Raw genomic sequence first — 15,000 nt, 5'->3', positions numbered from 1 at the left:
TGTGCATGCGTGCATAAGCTTATACTTGGGCGCAACCAAATGTGTGTATCCGTGTGCGTTTACATGTACGTATGAGTGGTTTTATGTGTGTGCTACTGTGGTTACGCTTGTATGCATGTATGTGTGCGTTTACATGTGTGCCTATGTGGATGGATGTGTTCCCATGTTTGCGCACTATGCTGCAGATTACTACATTGTATAATGGTACTTAATAGGTTGTTTGCGATGCTAATAACACAAGATATGGTAAACGCCATGCACTCTCAAACATGTTCTTGAGACATCGCGTTTGCTAAATTAATCTTTGATTTTGATTAAGACATGAAACGTCATCATCAGCTATCATATTCGCTGGGGTCGTGATTGATGAGGATATTTTATGACAGTAGCAACATGCCCATTTATCCTGCTTGTCACATGGTGTCACGTGATATCGTTGTTATAAGGATATATAGATATTTTCTTTCGTTAACTATAGAACAAATGTCGGTTAATACATGCGTAATTTATGTGAATAGAATCTCACCCTCCCTCTCACCCTCTCTCTCACCCTTTCTCATACCCCCTCTCTCTGTCTCACCCTCTCTCACACCCTCTCTCTCTCACCCTCTCTCACCCTCTCTCCCACCCTCTCTCCCCCCTCTCTGCCCCCCTCTCTCCCCCCTCTCTCTCTCACCCTCTCACACCCTCCCCTCACCCTCTCCCTCACCCTCTCTCTCTCCCCCTCTCTCCCCCCTCTCTGCCCCCCTCTCTCCCCCTCTCTCTCTCACCCTCTCACCCTCTCACACCCTTCCCTCACCCTCTCACACCCTCACCCTCACCCTCTCACACCCTCACCCTCACCCTCACCCTCACCCTCTCTCACCCTCTCTTACCCTCACTCTCACACCCTCTCTCCCTCACCCTCTCCCACCCTCACCCTCTCTCCCCCCCCCCCCTCCCTCTCACCCTCTCTCACCCTCTCCCCATCTCCTTCCAGTTCGGCGGCTACTCCGCGGAATCCCTCTCCGACCGCATGCTGGACGCGGAGGCGAGCGTGCTGATCACGGCCGACGCGGTGTGGCGGGGCGCGAAGCTCATCCACCTCAAGGATATCGCCGACGACGGTGGGTTCTTCATCGCTTGGAGGAGGAGAAGGAGGATGAGGATGTTGATATTGATGTTATTGATGATGATAAGGATGGTTGTGATTGATATGATGGTGATTATAACAATGAGATTAACAGTGATATAGTAGTTGATGGTAGTCATTGTATTGCCATTGTATTTTTTTTCTTTTTGTTGTATTCTTTTTATCAGTGACGGCCCTTCTCTTCGTCTTCCTCCAACTCTTTTGTCTCCTTCACATCCTCTCTCTCCCTCCCTCCCTCCACCTTCCTCTTCCTTCCTCCTTCCTCCTCCTTCCTTTTCCTTCCTCCTCCTTCCTCCTCCTTCTCTCCTTTCCTCTCCTCCTTCTCTTCTTTCCTCTCCTCCTTCTATCTCCTCTTCCTCCTCCTTCCTCTCTCCTCTCTCCTCTCCTCCCTCCTCTCCTCTCCCCCCTCTCCCTCCTCCTTCCTCCTCCTCTCCCCTTCCTCCCTCCTCTCCTCCTCCTCCTCCTCCCTCCCTCCCTCCCTCCCTCCTCATCCCTCCCACCTCCTTCCTCCTCCCTCCCTCTTCTGTCCTCTCTCCCTCCTCTCTCCCTCCTCCTTCCTCCTCCTCCTTACTCCTTCCTCCTCCTCCTTACTCTTTCCTCTTCCTCCTTACTCCTTCCTCCTCCTCCCTCCTCCTTCCTCCTCCCTCCTCCTCCCTCCTCCCTCCTCCTCCTTCTTCCTCCTTCTTCCTCCTTTCTCCTCTCTCCTCCTTTCCTCCTTTCCTCCCCTTCTCTCCCTCTCCCTCCCTCTCAACCTCCTCCCTTTCTCCTCCTCCCTTTCTCCTCCTCCCCATCCCTTCTTCCCCCTCCTCCTCCTAATGTTTCTTCTTCTTTTTATACATAGATAGGTGGAAGAGAGAAGATACAAACAGAAATAGTTCCTGGAAATGAAATTAATAAAGTCTTCATGATTTTCTAACTTTGCCACTTCCTTTGCAGCATTGAAAATCTGCAAGGAGAAGAACCAGAACGTCAAGCTAAATTTGGTGGTGCAGCACATGAAGAACGTCACGGCACCCCAGTCGGTCACCAACGGCGCAGCCAACGGGAACCCAGCGAAAAAGACACACTTTGACGACAAGGTGAGTTCCTCGGTGGTGGGGGGTTTTCGTCCTCCTCCTCGTCCTCCTCCTCCTTGTGAAGTTTTGATTTTCTCTCCCTTTGCTTCACTTTGCCTTTTCAGTCTTGGGCTTTTTGCAGTGAGTAGCTTCAGTATATAACACTGAGGTGGTCTTCAGTTTTTTATTACTAATGATACTGAATTCAGACTAGCGGGTGTAGTCTGTTTGATGATATTGGCTAACAAGAGTCTATGAAAGCTATTATGTGTAATAGTTCTATTTGCTCAAGTGCTGATTTATTGAGTATTATAGAATGTGGATAAAGGCTATTGCAGTAATATCACCATGCATAAGATATGCATGGATATAAGCAAAATGGTGTTTTAGCCATTTTATTACAACATCTACTGATATATATTTTTCAGACTAATTGCTTAATCAGATAATACTGGGAACACTATGATGGTACTTTGAGAAAATGATGATGGTGCACTCCATTGGCATTTTTGATGAGAAGATATGATAGGAGACACAGATTATAGGTACACAGAAGCTGGATGTGTCAAAGAACGAAGACTGGAAGGAAATGTGAAAGATACTGAGAAGGACAGTGATTGAGCAGTGACTGGAACTAAAGAATATGTAGACAGAGAGCTAGATTGATTTAGTGACAGTGGATGGAGTTTGAATAATACTGTTTGAGTAGGACTTGTACTAGTGTACTGAGATCAAGTGATAAATCTGAGATCAAGTGATAAGTTGTAGATTAATTAAAAGTAGATAGAGTTTGTTCTAGATTTAGTATAGATATGATAAATTTACTTAACTTTAGGTAAAGATACAGAGCTAATAAGGATAAGATATGTAGAGAATTTGGTATATTGATTTTGAAATGTTTTTTTGGTATTTTTATGATCAAACTCTAAAGTATATGAAGTTATAGAAGAAAATACTGATTTCATCTGTTTTGCATAGAAAATGAAAGAGTAGAGAGATTACCTGAAATTATTTTTCTAAATGTATTTTTTAAGAAACCTCAGTATTGGAATGTTCTTTAAATTCTTTTTGAGGCTGACCAGTATTCCAGTGCAAATGTTTTGCTCATTTTCTTTTGGCATGGTCTCAAACATTTCCAATTGTAATAATATTTCTATTTTTTTTTCCCATTATCCATATCTGCTAGTTATTGTTATCAAATCTCTGTGGGTGTACTGGAATGTCTGTTGGTATGTTGTTTGGCTGGCTGACATGGTATGACATGGTGTAATAGCCACTAATATGTATGAAAAGGAACCACAAGAGTGATTGAGGTATGCATTGTTTCCAATAGAGATATTTCAAATTAATTTAGGAGCCTGTATAAGGGGGGTTTGGGGTGTACATAAAAGTTCATTGAGTTTGTAAGATTTAAGAATATAGAAAAAACTACATGTTATTGCCTTTAATTAAAGAGGCTCAATTTAGTCAGAACTAACTACAGGTTGATATAAGTAGAACAGCTAAACAGAACTAGACATACATGAAAAGAAAAGTATGAAGGCTCTTATGAGAACTATATAACAAAAGAGTAGGTTATTATAAATCTTTTTAAAGTTGTACTAACCTTAGTTCATGATCCAAGAAAAGCTTGTGTTGTCGTATTATATAGTGCTGTGATATTTTTTCATACCTAACCAATTTAGACTTCAGAATATAATTAGAGATTTATAGAGGTTTGAATGTGTATGAGAGAATGAGTATGAATGTTAATAAATGAGAATGAAAAGAAGAAGGAGAAGGATTAGATTTAAAAGAAAATTGAAAAGCTCGCATGTTGTTATTATGTTTGTTTGTGTGAATGAGTGCGTGCTTGTGTTATGCATATACATTAACTTTAAAATATGATACCATATCTTATACAAGGAAGGACACAGGCAAAGCATTTTGGTTCCTGTTTGTGTATGATGACTATAGGTAAAATGATTACAGGTGAACAGGATTGATAACCTACAAAATGTAATGACACAAACATAAGGTGACATTCTCTGGACAGACACAATTTCTGCTTTGCCTACCCTTGACAAAGATATGATCTACAGTGCTTTTGAGTACAGGTACACACATTATTTACATCTGTTGCAGGTGAATACATGTTGATTTTTCATGTTATTGTTATTTACAGTCTTATATTTAAACTCTTATTTTCTTTTATTGCCTTGTTATGCCAAATGGATTCAGGGCAGTGTTATACTTGCCCCATCCATTACAAAGGAAAATGTCTCGGCTATCTATCCAATATTGTTCTCGATGAAAGCATAAAAGTGCTAATTCCTCAGATTGCATTTATCTCTTGGTTTTTACATACATAAAAATATCTAGCACTTGGAGATAGATTAGAATGCACCGCCTAGATAGATCCATGTAGTCAGCACAATGATAGGGATGAAATGATGGTAAAGCACATGAGAGGAGTATTACCCTATAATGCGCACTTAGCTTTGTGATTCCGTCACCTTCCCACCCCTCCTGAACCCTTGCATGGAATGGAATTGAAAGTAGGTGGTAGTGAAGTTGATCCTGTAGTTAGATAAAGTAGATGAAGTGTATTGACCCCCCAGTTGATAGCTGTGTGCTTGTTACATAAATCGTGCTTATTTCTGCCTCCCTCTCTCCATTTTTTCTGTCCCCTTGCATCCATTTCTCTTTATGTCTCTCTCTATACTCCTCTCTCTCTCTCTATACTCCTCTCTCTCTCTCTATACTCCTCTCTCTCTCTCTATACTCCTCTCTCTCTCTCTATACTCCTCTCTCTCTCTCTATACTCCTCTCTCTCTCTCTATACTCCTCTCTCTCTCTCTCTCTCTCTCTCTCTCTCTCTCTCTCTCTCTCTCTCTCTCTCTCTCCCTCTCTCTCTCTCTCTCTCTCTCTCTCCTCTCTCTCTCTCTCTCTCTCTCTCTCTCTCTCTCTCTCTCTCTCTCTCTCTCTATACTCTTCTCTCTCTCTCTCTCTCTCTCTCTCTTCTCTCTCTCCTCTCTTTCTCTCTCTCTCTCCCCTCTCTCTTTTTCTCTCTCCTCTCTCTCTCTCTCTCTCTCTCTCTCTCTCTCTCTCTCTCTCTCTCTCTCTCTCTCTCTCTCTCTCTCTCTCTCTCTCTCTCTCTCTCTCTCTCTCTCCCTCCTCTCTCCTCCTCCCTCCCTCCCTCCCTCTCTTCCTCTTCCCTCTCCATTTTCTCTCTCTCTCACTCTCTTTCTCTTCTCTCTCCCCTGTCTTTCTGTCCTTCCTCATCTCTTTCTCTTCCCTCTCCCCTGTCTTTCTGTCCTTCCTCATCTCTTTCCCCCTACAAAAACTGTAAAAAGTTCTTCAGTTTGAAACAATTCAAGTTTTTGGTATCAAAATAGGGATTCTGTGTAGTTATCTGATATCTGTTACTGCCTGTTTAAGGTACAGATTCATGTCCCCCCCCCCCATTTCCACTGCTGGGGTATTAAGATAACTATTGGAGAATTATTGGAAAAAGTCAGCATTGTCTTCGATCTGGGACAACATTGGACACAAAGATTGGACAGATAGTGATGAATTTCCTCCTGGAATTACAATAATTGCTTTCTTGTTAGATATCCAGATTATTATTTTTTTATAGATGAAGTAAATATCCCAAATAATGTATTGTATAAAGGATAAGCATTTAATAGTGGGAGAAATTCTTACTTTTCATATCATAGTTTTCTTGCCATATAATAAAACGAATTAAAATTTACTGTCCCAAATCTTATCAACCAACTGCATTCTGTTGGTGGTCTTTCCATGAATGTCTGTTTGTGTTTTATATGAAGACTTTAATATCAGGGAGTAATTGATGGAAAATATGGCACCGCTTTTCCAAAATATTGTCAGTCAGTGCCATGAGTTTCTTTTCCTCCACACCCATAAAGTTATGTATTTTTGCTAGGCCTTTTTTTTAAGCTGTTTTCCATTAGTGTCTGAATGTCTGAAGTTGCCTTCTAAATGTAAAACGAATCCCTAAATGTTTGTAACCCATAAATACCAAGAGTGGTAGAAGTACATCCAGACATAGTGTAAGATTCCACACCTATGTTTCTCACTCTAACAGAATACCCAATGGAAAGAACAAGAAAAAATATTAAGAGTCACCCCTTTTATTATTTATACATATATATATATATCTCCTCTTTTCCAAACATCTTTCCCCCTCTCACTCTATTGACTGCATCTGCTTGTGACTTAGGAATCCAGACTAGTATAGATATGTAAGCATACATGATAATATACATGATGTGCTATAACAATGCGCAGTTTTGCTCAAAGTTTCTTTGACATATTACACTATGTATTTTGAATATAGGAGAGTTTTAGATGTCTATATTTTAGCCACCTGAATTCTTTGGGCATCACTTACTTTAGTTTAAAAAATCTGTTTTCATAATTTTTAGCAGGGAATGCATAGCCCAGACATGTATAAAATTTTCTTTTCCGGACTTACAGAGCTCTCATGATGGCATCTTCTTAGTATCAATTTTTTTTATGATAATTCTCCCTGGAACAGAGATCCAACATATGCATACCAAAGTCAGTTGTGCATGGTTGAAGGCATGTTGCTTTTAGCAAATGATGATCTTTTTATTCAGTAATTAAGAATTCAGCTTATGGTTATGATAGCAAATTGAATTGTGCTATTATCCTTGTATAAAGAATGAAAGATTTATATTTCCCCTGTTCTAACCATTGCAAAAAGGATACTGTCTCTGCAAAATACAGGGTACTGACTTAAAAGTATACAGATGTGCATATAAATGCTTGAATATGGCAATGTGTTTAAAACCTACATTGAGGGACTTTAAGATCATATATAACTGATATCCTTTTTGTAGCCAAATGAATATGCAACAAGTATTGCCACATATGAACCATTATGAAATACATTAAATATGATATATATTATTTTGTGCACACATTTACTTTGTGACTGAAAATGTTATAGCATTGTATGAAATATACTTGATGATGTAAAGTTCACAATATAACATCATTCTCTGAGATTTTTGAATCATGAGATATAGAGTATATCTGTCTATATGCATCCTATGTTTTTGTTTCTAATTATTATCAGATTTTAGATCATGTTTGCTTAGTTTTCTTAGTACTAAAATGTGTGAGTGTTGCATGTGCAGTGGTGGTTGTCATCCATAGATCACAGATACAGTATATCCCCGCAACCACCACTTCTCACTCTCTCACCGACGTAGGAATTCTGACCTAGCGTTGCAAGCCAGCTGTGTGGTATGACGTGTGTGGTTTGTAATTTTTTTTGTACTGCTACAGTCAGTCATGTCTCCTCTCCATATTCCTTAATGCTCCCTTCTCCTGCTGCTCCGTCTCCGATACACCATCGATATCAATCAATGTCCCTGCATTGGCCTCGGAATCGGCAGGGCGACTATAAGGTAGTGGTATATTCCTTACCAGTAGACCAAATGTGCATTGGTTTCTTGGCTTGCTGTCTCTGTGTGTGTGTGTCAGTGCGTATGCTTGTTTGTGTGTGTATGTGAGTGTGTGTGTGTGTGTAATCGTGCTTGTATTTTGTGCGGGTAAGTTTTGTGTGTATTTGTCTGTGTGTCTGGGTATATGTATTATGTGTGTGTGTGTGTGTGTGTGTGTGTGTGTGTGTATTATGTGTAGCTTTCCTATGTTGAATTTCTTGCACATTAATTTCAGTGCTGCACTGCTTAGGAATCACTTTTTTTCATATATGGTTTAAGGTCAAACATGTAATTCTCCCAAATTCCACACATTTGTAAAGTAAATTCACTCTGTCTTGTAACTTTTTTTTTTTTATGTAAGAGAACGGTTACTGGTGTCTTTGCAGGTTTTGCATCTTAGTTGGTTTACAATTACTATGCACACTTTTATTACAGTAAGGTACTGCAATTGGATTTTAAGCTTACATTTCTTGTAGATAATATACATGCATTTGTTGTTTTTATGTCTGCACTTTTTATTTTGGGTTGTTTTCCTATGATGAACATAGGAATGTGTATATATTTTATCCATGTCTGCTTAAATATTCATTGAATTGATATTTTGCTCCTGAAAAGTATCTCTTGCTCAAGTCTGAGAAATATCCAAGCACATTACTTCAATAAGACATATTTGCGAGCAGTAACAGTAATGAATAATACATGTAATTGATTTCCTCAAATATTTCATCCATTATTTTCTTTTGGTCACTGACAAGAGCCTCTGATTTTAGGTGACGTGGAATCCAGAGGTTGACGTGTGGTGGCATGAAGCCCTGAGTGACATGAGCGCCGAATGCCCCCCAGTGTGGATGGACACGGAAGATCCCCTCTTCATGCTGTACACCAGGTAAGATAGATTTGCAATGTGTATTAATGCTGTTTCGTATAGTTGTGATGTTGGTGTCAGTATTGTGGTGATTTTGGAGGGAGAAGCATACTAAGAAGTAAAGCTTAATGTGATATACCAAGTAATTTTCCTGAGGTTTAGAACCATTCATTTTCATAGAAACAAAATTATTATAGGGTGTGTTACATTGTCTCTCATTCTGTAATTTAAATGATTGTTTTATAATACTTTTCTAATACATTTTGTTACTCATAACCAAGAGTAGTAAGTAGACATACTGATGCATTTTGGGCTGAGAAAGGCTCTGATTTTTCTGTTTGTTTTTTAAATTTCTCAAAATAGTGGCAGTACAGGAAAGCCAAAAGGTGTCTTACATACCATTGGAGGCTACATGCTGTACAGTGCAACTACCTTCAAATACACCTTTGACTATCACCCCAACGATGTATACTTCTGTACTGCCGACATCGGTTGGATCACTGGGCACTCATACGTAACGTACGGCCCCCTGCTGAACAACGCGACTTCGGTATTGGTAAGTATTGCACTTTTGAAAGCGTTGTTTACATAATATATCATCTCTTTTATATGCATTCTTTTCACTTTACTTTATAGAATGATGCACTTGTTGATGCTACACAAGTAAGCTAGGTTTGATATTTTCTTGCTTTCAGAGGTACATGAAATATATATGTGTATTCTTCCTTTACAGTTCGAAGGAGTGCCAACTTACCCACATACAGGGCGATTTTGGGAGATAATTGAGAAGTACAAAGTTAGCAAATTTTATACAGCACCGACAGCTATCAGAACTCTTATGAAATTCGGAGATGATCCCGTTAAGAAGTAAGTCAGTTTAGACTTTCAGGGTGACTGAGAAAGTATTCACATTTGATATTAGGTTGTATATGTTTCTTTCATATGTTTATTTATATATCTGTATATATTTTTTACTGTATTATATTCCTTTTTACTTTATTAGAAAAGGCAGTATGTAAGGGAGTAGAGAATCATACAGATTTTACTATTCAGTATTTCATTCTCTCACTGATTCTTGTTCTTGTCAATTTCCTCATACATTGTTTGTCTTTTCAGGTACGATTTGTCGAGCCTCTCAGTCTTAGGAAGTGTTGGTGAACCCATCAACCCAGAGGCCTGGCTGTGGTACTATAAGGTGGTTGGTGATAGCAACGTGTCAATTGTGGATACTTTCTGGCAGACGGAGACAGGTGGTCACGTCGTCACACCTCTCCCAGGAGCCACACCCTGCAAACCCGGCTCTGCGGTAAGCATGTCGTCTGAGCATATTTTGCAGAGCATTGCAATTTTGTTTGAAATTTTCATGTGATACTTTTATGTGGATTTTTTAATATTTAGGTACATTGGTGAGAAGAGTCAAAATGCTATGATAACTCTCTCTTAAATGCTGTATGTGTAAACTTGTTGAAATATTTAGAACAACCATTTTTTGATCGGTAGTACTTTAGATGAAAGAACATCTTCCACCTCTACTTTTCTTTTATACTATAGTTATATCTGTAATAACACACATGCAATGATAGGAATAAGATAATGACTAAATAACATTTAATTCATGATAATTGTTTTTCTTGCCATTTTTGTTGTTGTTATTTATATCATTATTATTTCTATTATTAATTATTATTATCATCATAGTTACTATTGTTATGATTGATAATTGATGATCTTGTTGTGCACAGTGTTTCCCATTCTTTGGAGTCGACGTTGCACTTCTGGATGAGGAAGGCGTGGAGATCAAGGGAGAAGGAGAAGGCTACCTCGTGTTCCGAAGACCCTGGCCAGGCATCATGCGCACAGTCTATGGAAATCACGAGCGCTTTGAGACCACCTACTTCAAAAAGTTCCCCGGCTTCTACTGTACCGGAGATGGTACGTTGTGTTGTATTTATCTTGTGACTTTTGGACTTTTTGTCAACTGATAAGATGATCATTAGCTATCTGTAATTAGGAATTACTTTTAGATGTCAGTTCCTACAGTTTTGAGCAAGGAAGTAAATGTATGATTTGTGTTATTAGGTTATATGTATATTACTGAATGATTTTTTTCTATAATTTTTGTATTCTTTATAAGTTTTATTTGTTTTTTAACATCAATGAATTTATTACCTATTATTATTGTTATTAGATTATTTATTTATTTTTCTTGTCCTTTGAAATTAGGTGCCAGACGAGACAAGGACGGCTACATTTGGGTCACCGGCCGTATTGATGACATGCTGAACGTATCCGGCCATCTGCTCTCGACTGCACAGGTTAGTAATTTCATTCCCTTTTCCCAGCTTCTGTTATTTTCATCTTTGAATGACTTACCATATTTGCCTGGTATATAAGATGCAATTTTTAAGAAGAAAAAAAAAAAAGAAAGAAAAATGACCCTGCACTGCAATCTTGCTGCTTCCTATCAGTGGCCAAAACAATGTAGATGTCTGACTGCTGTTATAGCAAGTTGTTGTTTTCAGTATCAAAATATTATGATTTTATTTTTCCCACTTACCCCTGATCACATACTTGGGCTGAATTTTGATTATTACTATTATTATTTTTATTATTACTATATTAGTAAGATATTTTAGGCCTATATTGATGCAAGGTATTTGAAAATTTACTTTTTTTTTCGTCTTTCTCTGTAACAATTTTTACAGAAATTGTATGGAATTACACAGTATATTTCTCTGAGAAAATCATTAAGATAATTTTCAATACATGAAATATCTTTGAAAGGAGTTTGCAATACTGATAGTTGCAGTTATTTAATTGTTACAATGATATAGTGTTCACATCATTATAACTTATTTTATTTTATTGATTTCAAATCTTTGTCTCAGGTTGAAAGTGCCATGGTAGAGCACCCAAGTGTGGCTGAGTCAGCAGTGGTGGCAAGACCACATGCTGTGAAGGGAGAGTGTCTCTACTGCTTTGTCACTCTGGCTGAGGGCAGCGACTTCACTGATAAGCTTATAGCAGAACTTAAGAATAAGGGTAAGTTAGTGTGCGGAAATAATGGTTGCAGATGATATAGTTTGTCAGAGATGATGATAGAGTATATTGTATATTACATGAGAAGAACAATTCCAATTTGATTTGTGTATTTGCATCATCATATGTCTTAAGATTAATGAAGCATAATCGCAATGAAGAGGATGATGTTTACAGATGATTATTTTGCAAGTGAAATCCGTCTAATTTTTGTATGTGACTTTCCCTTGCTTACAGTCCGTGGCCGAATTGGACCTTTTGCTACGCCGGACTTCATCCAGCTCGCACCTGGACTACCCAAGACACGGTCAGGGAAGATCATGCGCCGCGTCCTCCGGAAAATTGCCGTGGGAGACCGCGACTTCGGAGACATCTCTACTCTAGCTGATCCTAGCATTGTGGATGTCTTGTTTCAGCACAGACCAAAAGAGGGGAAGGTGTAGGTCCTAACAAGATGGGATTATACTCTGTAAATTCTTGTTTATCTGGATATCTTGGCTATGATTTTTATTTTTATTTATTTATTATTATAACTTTTTTTTTCTTTTTCCTTTTTTGGATGACTTGACAAAAGAAAACAGTTATCTTTTTTTGGTGATTTGATCCATACAATGCTGATAGTGGGATTAGGTCTTGTTACCATATGAAGGTGTCAGAGGTATCTGTTCAAACAGTGATTTACACCTATGCATCATTGGATTTTGTGATTTTATGTGGCCATTTCTCAAACTTTATCAGTCTGTTGAGAAAGAGTAAAATACTAGATGCTACCATTACTCTGATTTAGTCTGTTTGAGAATAAATTGCCTCGAAATTTATCCAGAAGAAAGTAACAAAAGCAATGCATCAGTCTTTGATTGATGATGGTACCTCACTGCTTTAGGTTGTGGGATGTGATAAATATTTGTGGATGAAATGGGAATTATTGCAATCTTCATATAGCTAATTTGTGAGAATTAGCAACAAAATGTGGTGTATGAAATTTTGCAGTTTCTTCTTAATGACCAATACTGCTTATCATTCCTTTCTTTTAACTGAATACCAGTGAGTGGTTATACACTTGTATATATATATTTTTTATTAACTCAAGATTTTTTCTGATATTGACATCAGTTCGCAATTACAAAGTGATGGAAAACTTGTTGGTTGAAATCGCTAAACAATGCATATCACTAATGGGCCTCCTTTTTTACCGAACCGTAACAGATCTTCACACTGCCAACCGTGGCGAGGTTGTAAATTTTATTTTGGTAGAATTTCCTGATAAACGTATCCCTGTGCCATATCCTGAGGTTATGCTTAATAGTGATCATTCTCATTATCATCTTCCTGCCTCCCCCCCTCCCTCAAATAAATGAATCAAATGAAATGTAAAACGATGATAGATGAATAAATAACAATAATGACACAGCAAAGCACTTGCTCGAACTGAACATGAAAATTTGACGGCCCTCAGATACTGTGACCCGTCCAGATGTTAGTATCAACTGATGAAAAGGGGAAACAATACTGTGATCTCAGAAATATGCTGTTTCACTGGTATTGTGGATATTTGGTACTTAATATTTTCTTGCAATGTGTTACCTTACAAGATGTTGTATTTTTGGTTTATTTTATTTTGTATTAGAATTAGTGAGAATTTGGTACAAGTGTTCTATTTTATAAGAAAGAAAAACGAGTGATTATATATATTTTTTAGGCCCTTGATATCCCAAGATTATGAACATGCTAATGAAATTCTCTGTTGTTATTACTTTCCCAAGACAAAATATTATTGTTTGGTATAAAATTTTAGATTGATTATGCAGAAAAAAAACACCAAAAACAATTAAACATTTCAATGGATGTTTCAAGTTTCAAAAACTATGTTGCTCACTCCACCAATGCAGATTTTATGTATACTAGTCATCAAGTACGAAAATGTTGGTTACAAAATGTACCTGCCTAGCAATATAGTGACTGTAGTTGAGTTTTATGAAAATTGTCCCAATGTTGAATTATATTATTTAACTACAAGTGGCTTGAAAAAAAGTTAATGAGGAAAAGAGCAGCTAGGGATAAAAAAAAAGACAATTAATCTTATTTGTACAAAGTGGTTGTCCTTGGAATATGAGAGAGTCAGTTGACAAGCAAAAACTGAATTATTTTCTTTAACAGAGAGAGGAAAAGGTCTCTATTATATAATGAAATGTTTTCTGAGTATTTCACATCATTTATAGAGATATGGAGAAAATATATTCTTAAATAGTCAACCTTACTTTCTAGACATAAATTTCTATTTGTAGATTAAAAGAACTGGAAAGATATCAGTCAATGGACATTAAGAAAAGGCAGAATTTGGTCACCATAATTTGTAATCACGCTCTCATATAATTCTATTTAGTTGTATAAAAAAAGAAAGGGTAGACATTGTTGATGGACATTTTTTTTTTGCCATAATATAAGAAAGTAAGGAAGACCCTTGTATATATTTATTGATTTGTGCTATAGAAAGTAAATTATTTCAAATGTGTTTATTGTAGCAAGTTGATCTGAACATATCTATGGCAAGTTGACTTATGAGCATAGTTGAGCACTAATGTTACTATTGTTGTATAACAGGGTGACAAAATTGGTATGTTATAAACATGTACTGTTGTTAGCTTGGTATATAATGCTCTGTTGAGGCTGTCTCAGTGATATTTAAAGGGAAAAAAACAGATTTGAAGTATATATACATGTACACATACTTTCATGTGCATAATTTTTCATTTCTAATGTAAAAAAAAAAACAAGCTTTTTCGTACAGTTCTTATGTATGGTGTTCAAGATATTTTTTTCATCAAAAGTGTTTACGAAAATAATTATTTCTAGTTTGAATTGAAACAAATTCCAAGCTTTATGAATCATTACTATACATTAAAGCTATTAATGTATTAGCAGCTGAAAGTAAAAATCACTGGATTAATTGGCTGGATCTCAACCAAGTCTTACCAAAAGGCAGAAGAAAATTAAAATAATTCATCTAGCTAACGGAAAGACTTGAAGCATAATGTTTATCATGGACCAGTAATACAGCCCGTTGTGTAATTAACTAGTTTTGAGTCTTGTGATTGCACACATTCAGTAGAGTTTCTGAACTATGAACAACAACCAAGCATAGAATCTGAGCCCTAGTTTAGTGCGGTCTGATTCTTAAACGGAACGGCGACTAGGGTTAGGGTTTCGTCTACTGTCCTGCCGACAACATGCTACTTACTGAGGCTCAGCGTGTACCTTGGTGATCAGATTTCAGAAATTCTGCCGTGTAGAATTTGCACCAACCATAGAAAGTGAAATGTGACCTAATGTGTTTGGAAATCCCGGAGTGGATATAGTTATCTCAGCATGTATTCACAAAGGGGAAATTCCATCCAAATATCACTAAGTGTTATGGTGTATTCCATATTTTAG

The 15,000-nt window shown here is 37.5% G+C and overlaps 1 protein-coding gene across 2 annotated transcripts in view; it reads left to right on the top strand.

The window, feature by feature from the left end:
• AcCoAS (acetyl coenzyme A synthase) overlaps positions 1-15,000 on the top strand; it is a 57,026-nt gene that overhangs the window by 41,236 nt on the left and 790 nt on the right. The window contains exons 3-13 of one of the 2 annotated variants that reach the window (XM_043014977.2): positions 980-1,106; positions 2,069-2,211; positions 7,617-7,628; positions 8,435-8,550; positions 8,893-9,085; positions 9,263-9,396; positions 9,646-9,835; positions 10,272-10,461; positions 10,753-10,844; positions 11,418-11,571; positions 11,806-15,000. The exon at positions 11,806-15,000 is cut by the window's right edge and continues 790 nt beyond it. In XM_043014977.2, coding sequence (XP_042870911.1) covers positions 980-1,106; positions 2,069-2,211; positions 7,617-7,628; positions 8,435-8,550; positions 8,893-9,085; positions 9,263-9,396; positions 9,646-9,835; positions 10,272-10,461; positions 10,753-10,844; positions 11,418-11,571; positions 11,806-12,011 — 1,557 coding nt within the window. In that variant the 3' untranslated portion in view covers positions 12,012-15,000. The remainder of the gene's footprint in view (positions 1-979; positions 1,107-2,068; positions 2,212-7,616; positions 7,629-8,434; positions 8,551-8,892; positions 9,086-9,262; positions 9,397-9,645; positions 9,836-10,271; positions 10,462-10,752; positions 10,845-11,417; positions 11,572-11,805) is intronic. The other variant, XM_043014985.2, reaches the window with a different exon arrangement.

This window comes from Penaeus japonicus, unplaced genomic scaffold (assembly GCF_977035675.1).
Source record: "Penaeus japonicus unplaced genomic scaffold, GWHDUDI00000001_assembly GWHDUDI00000008, whole genome shotgun sequence".
In the NCBI taxonomy this organism is placed as follows: domain Eukaryota; kingdom Metazoa; phylum Arthropoda; class Malacostraca; order Decapoda; family Penaeidae; genus Penaeus; species Penaeus japonicus.
The sequence above is the reverse complement of the archived record's forward strand: the minus strand, read 5'-3'. Positions and strand labels throughout refer to the sequence as shown.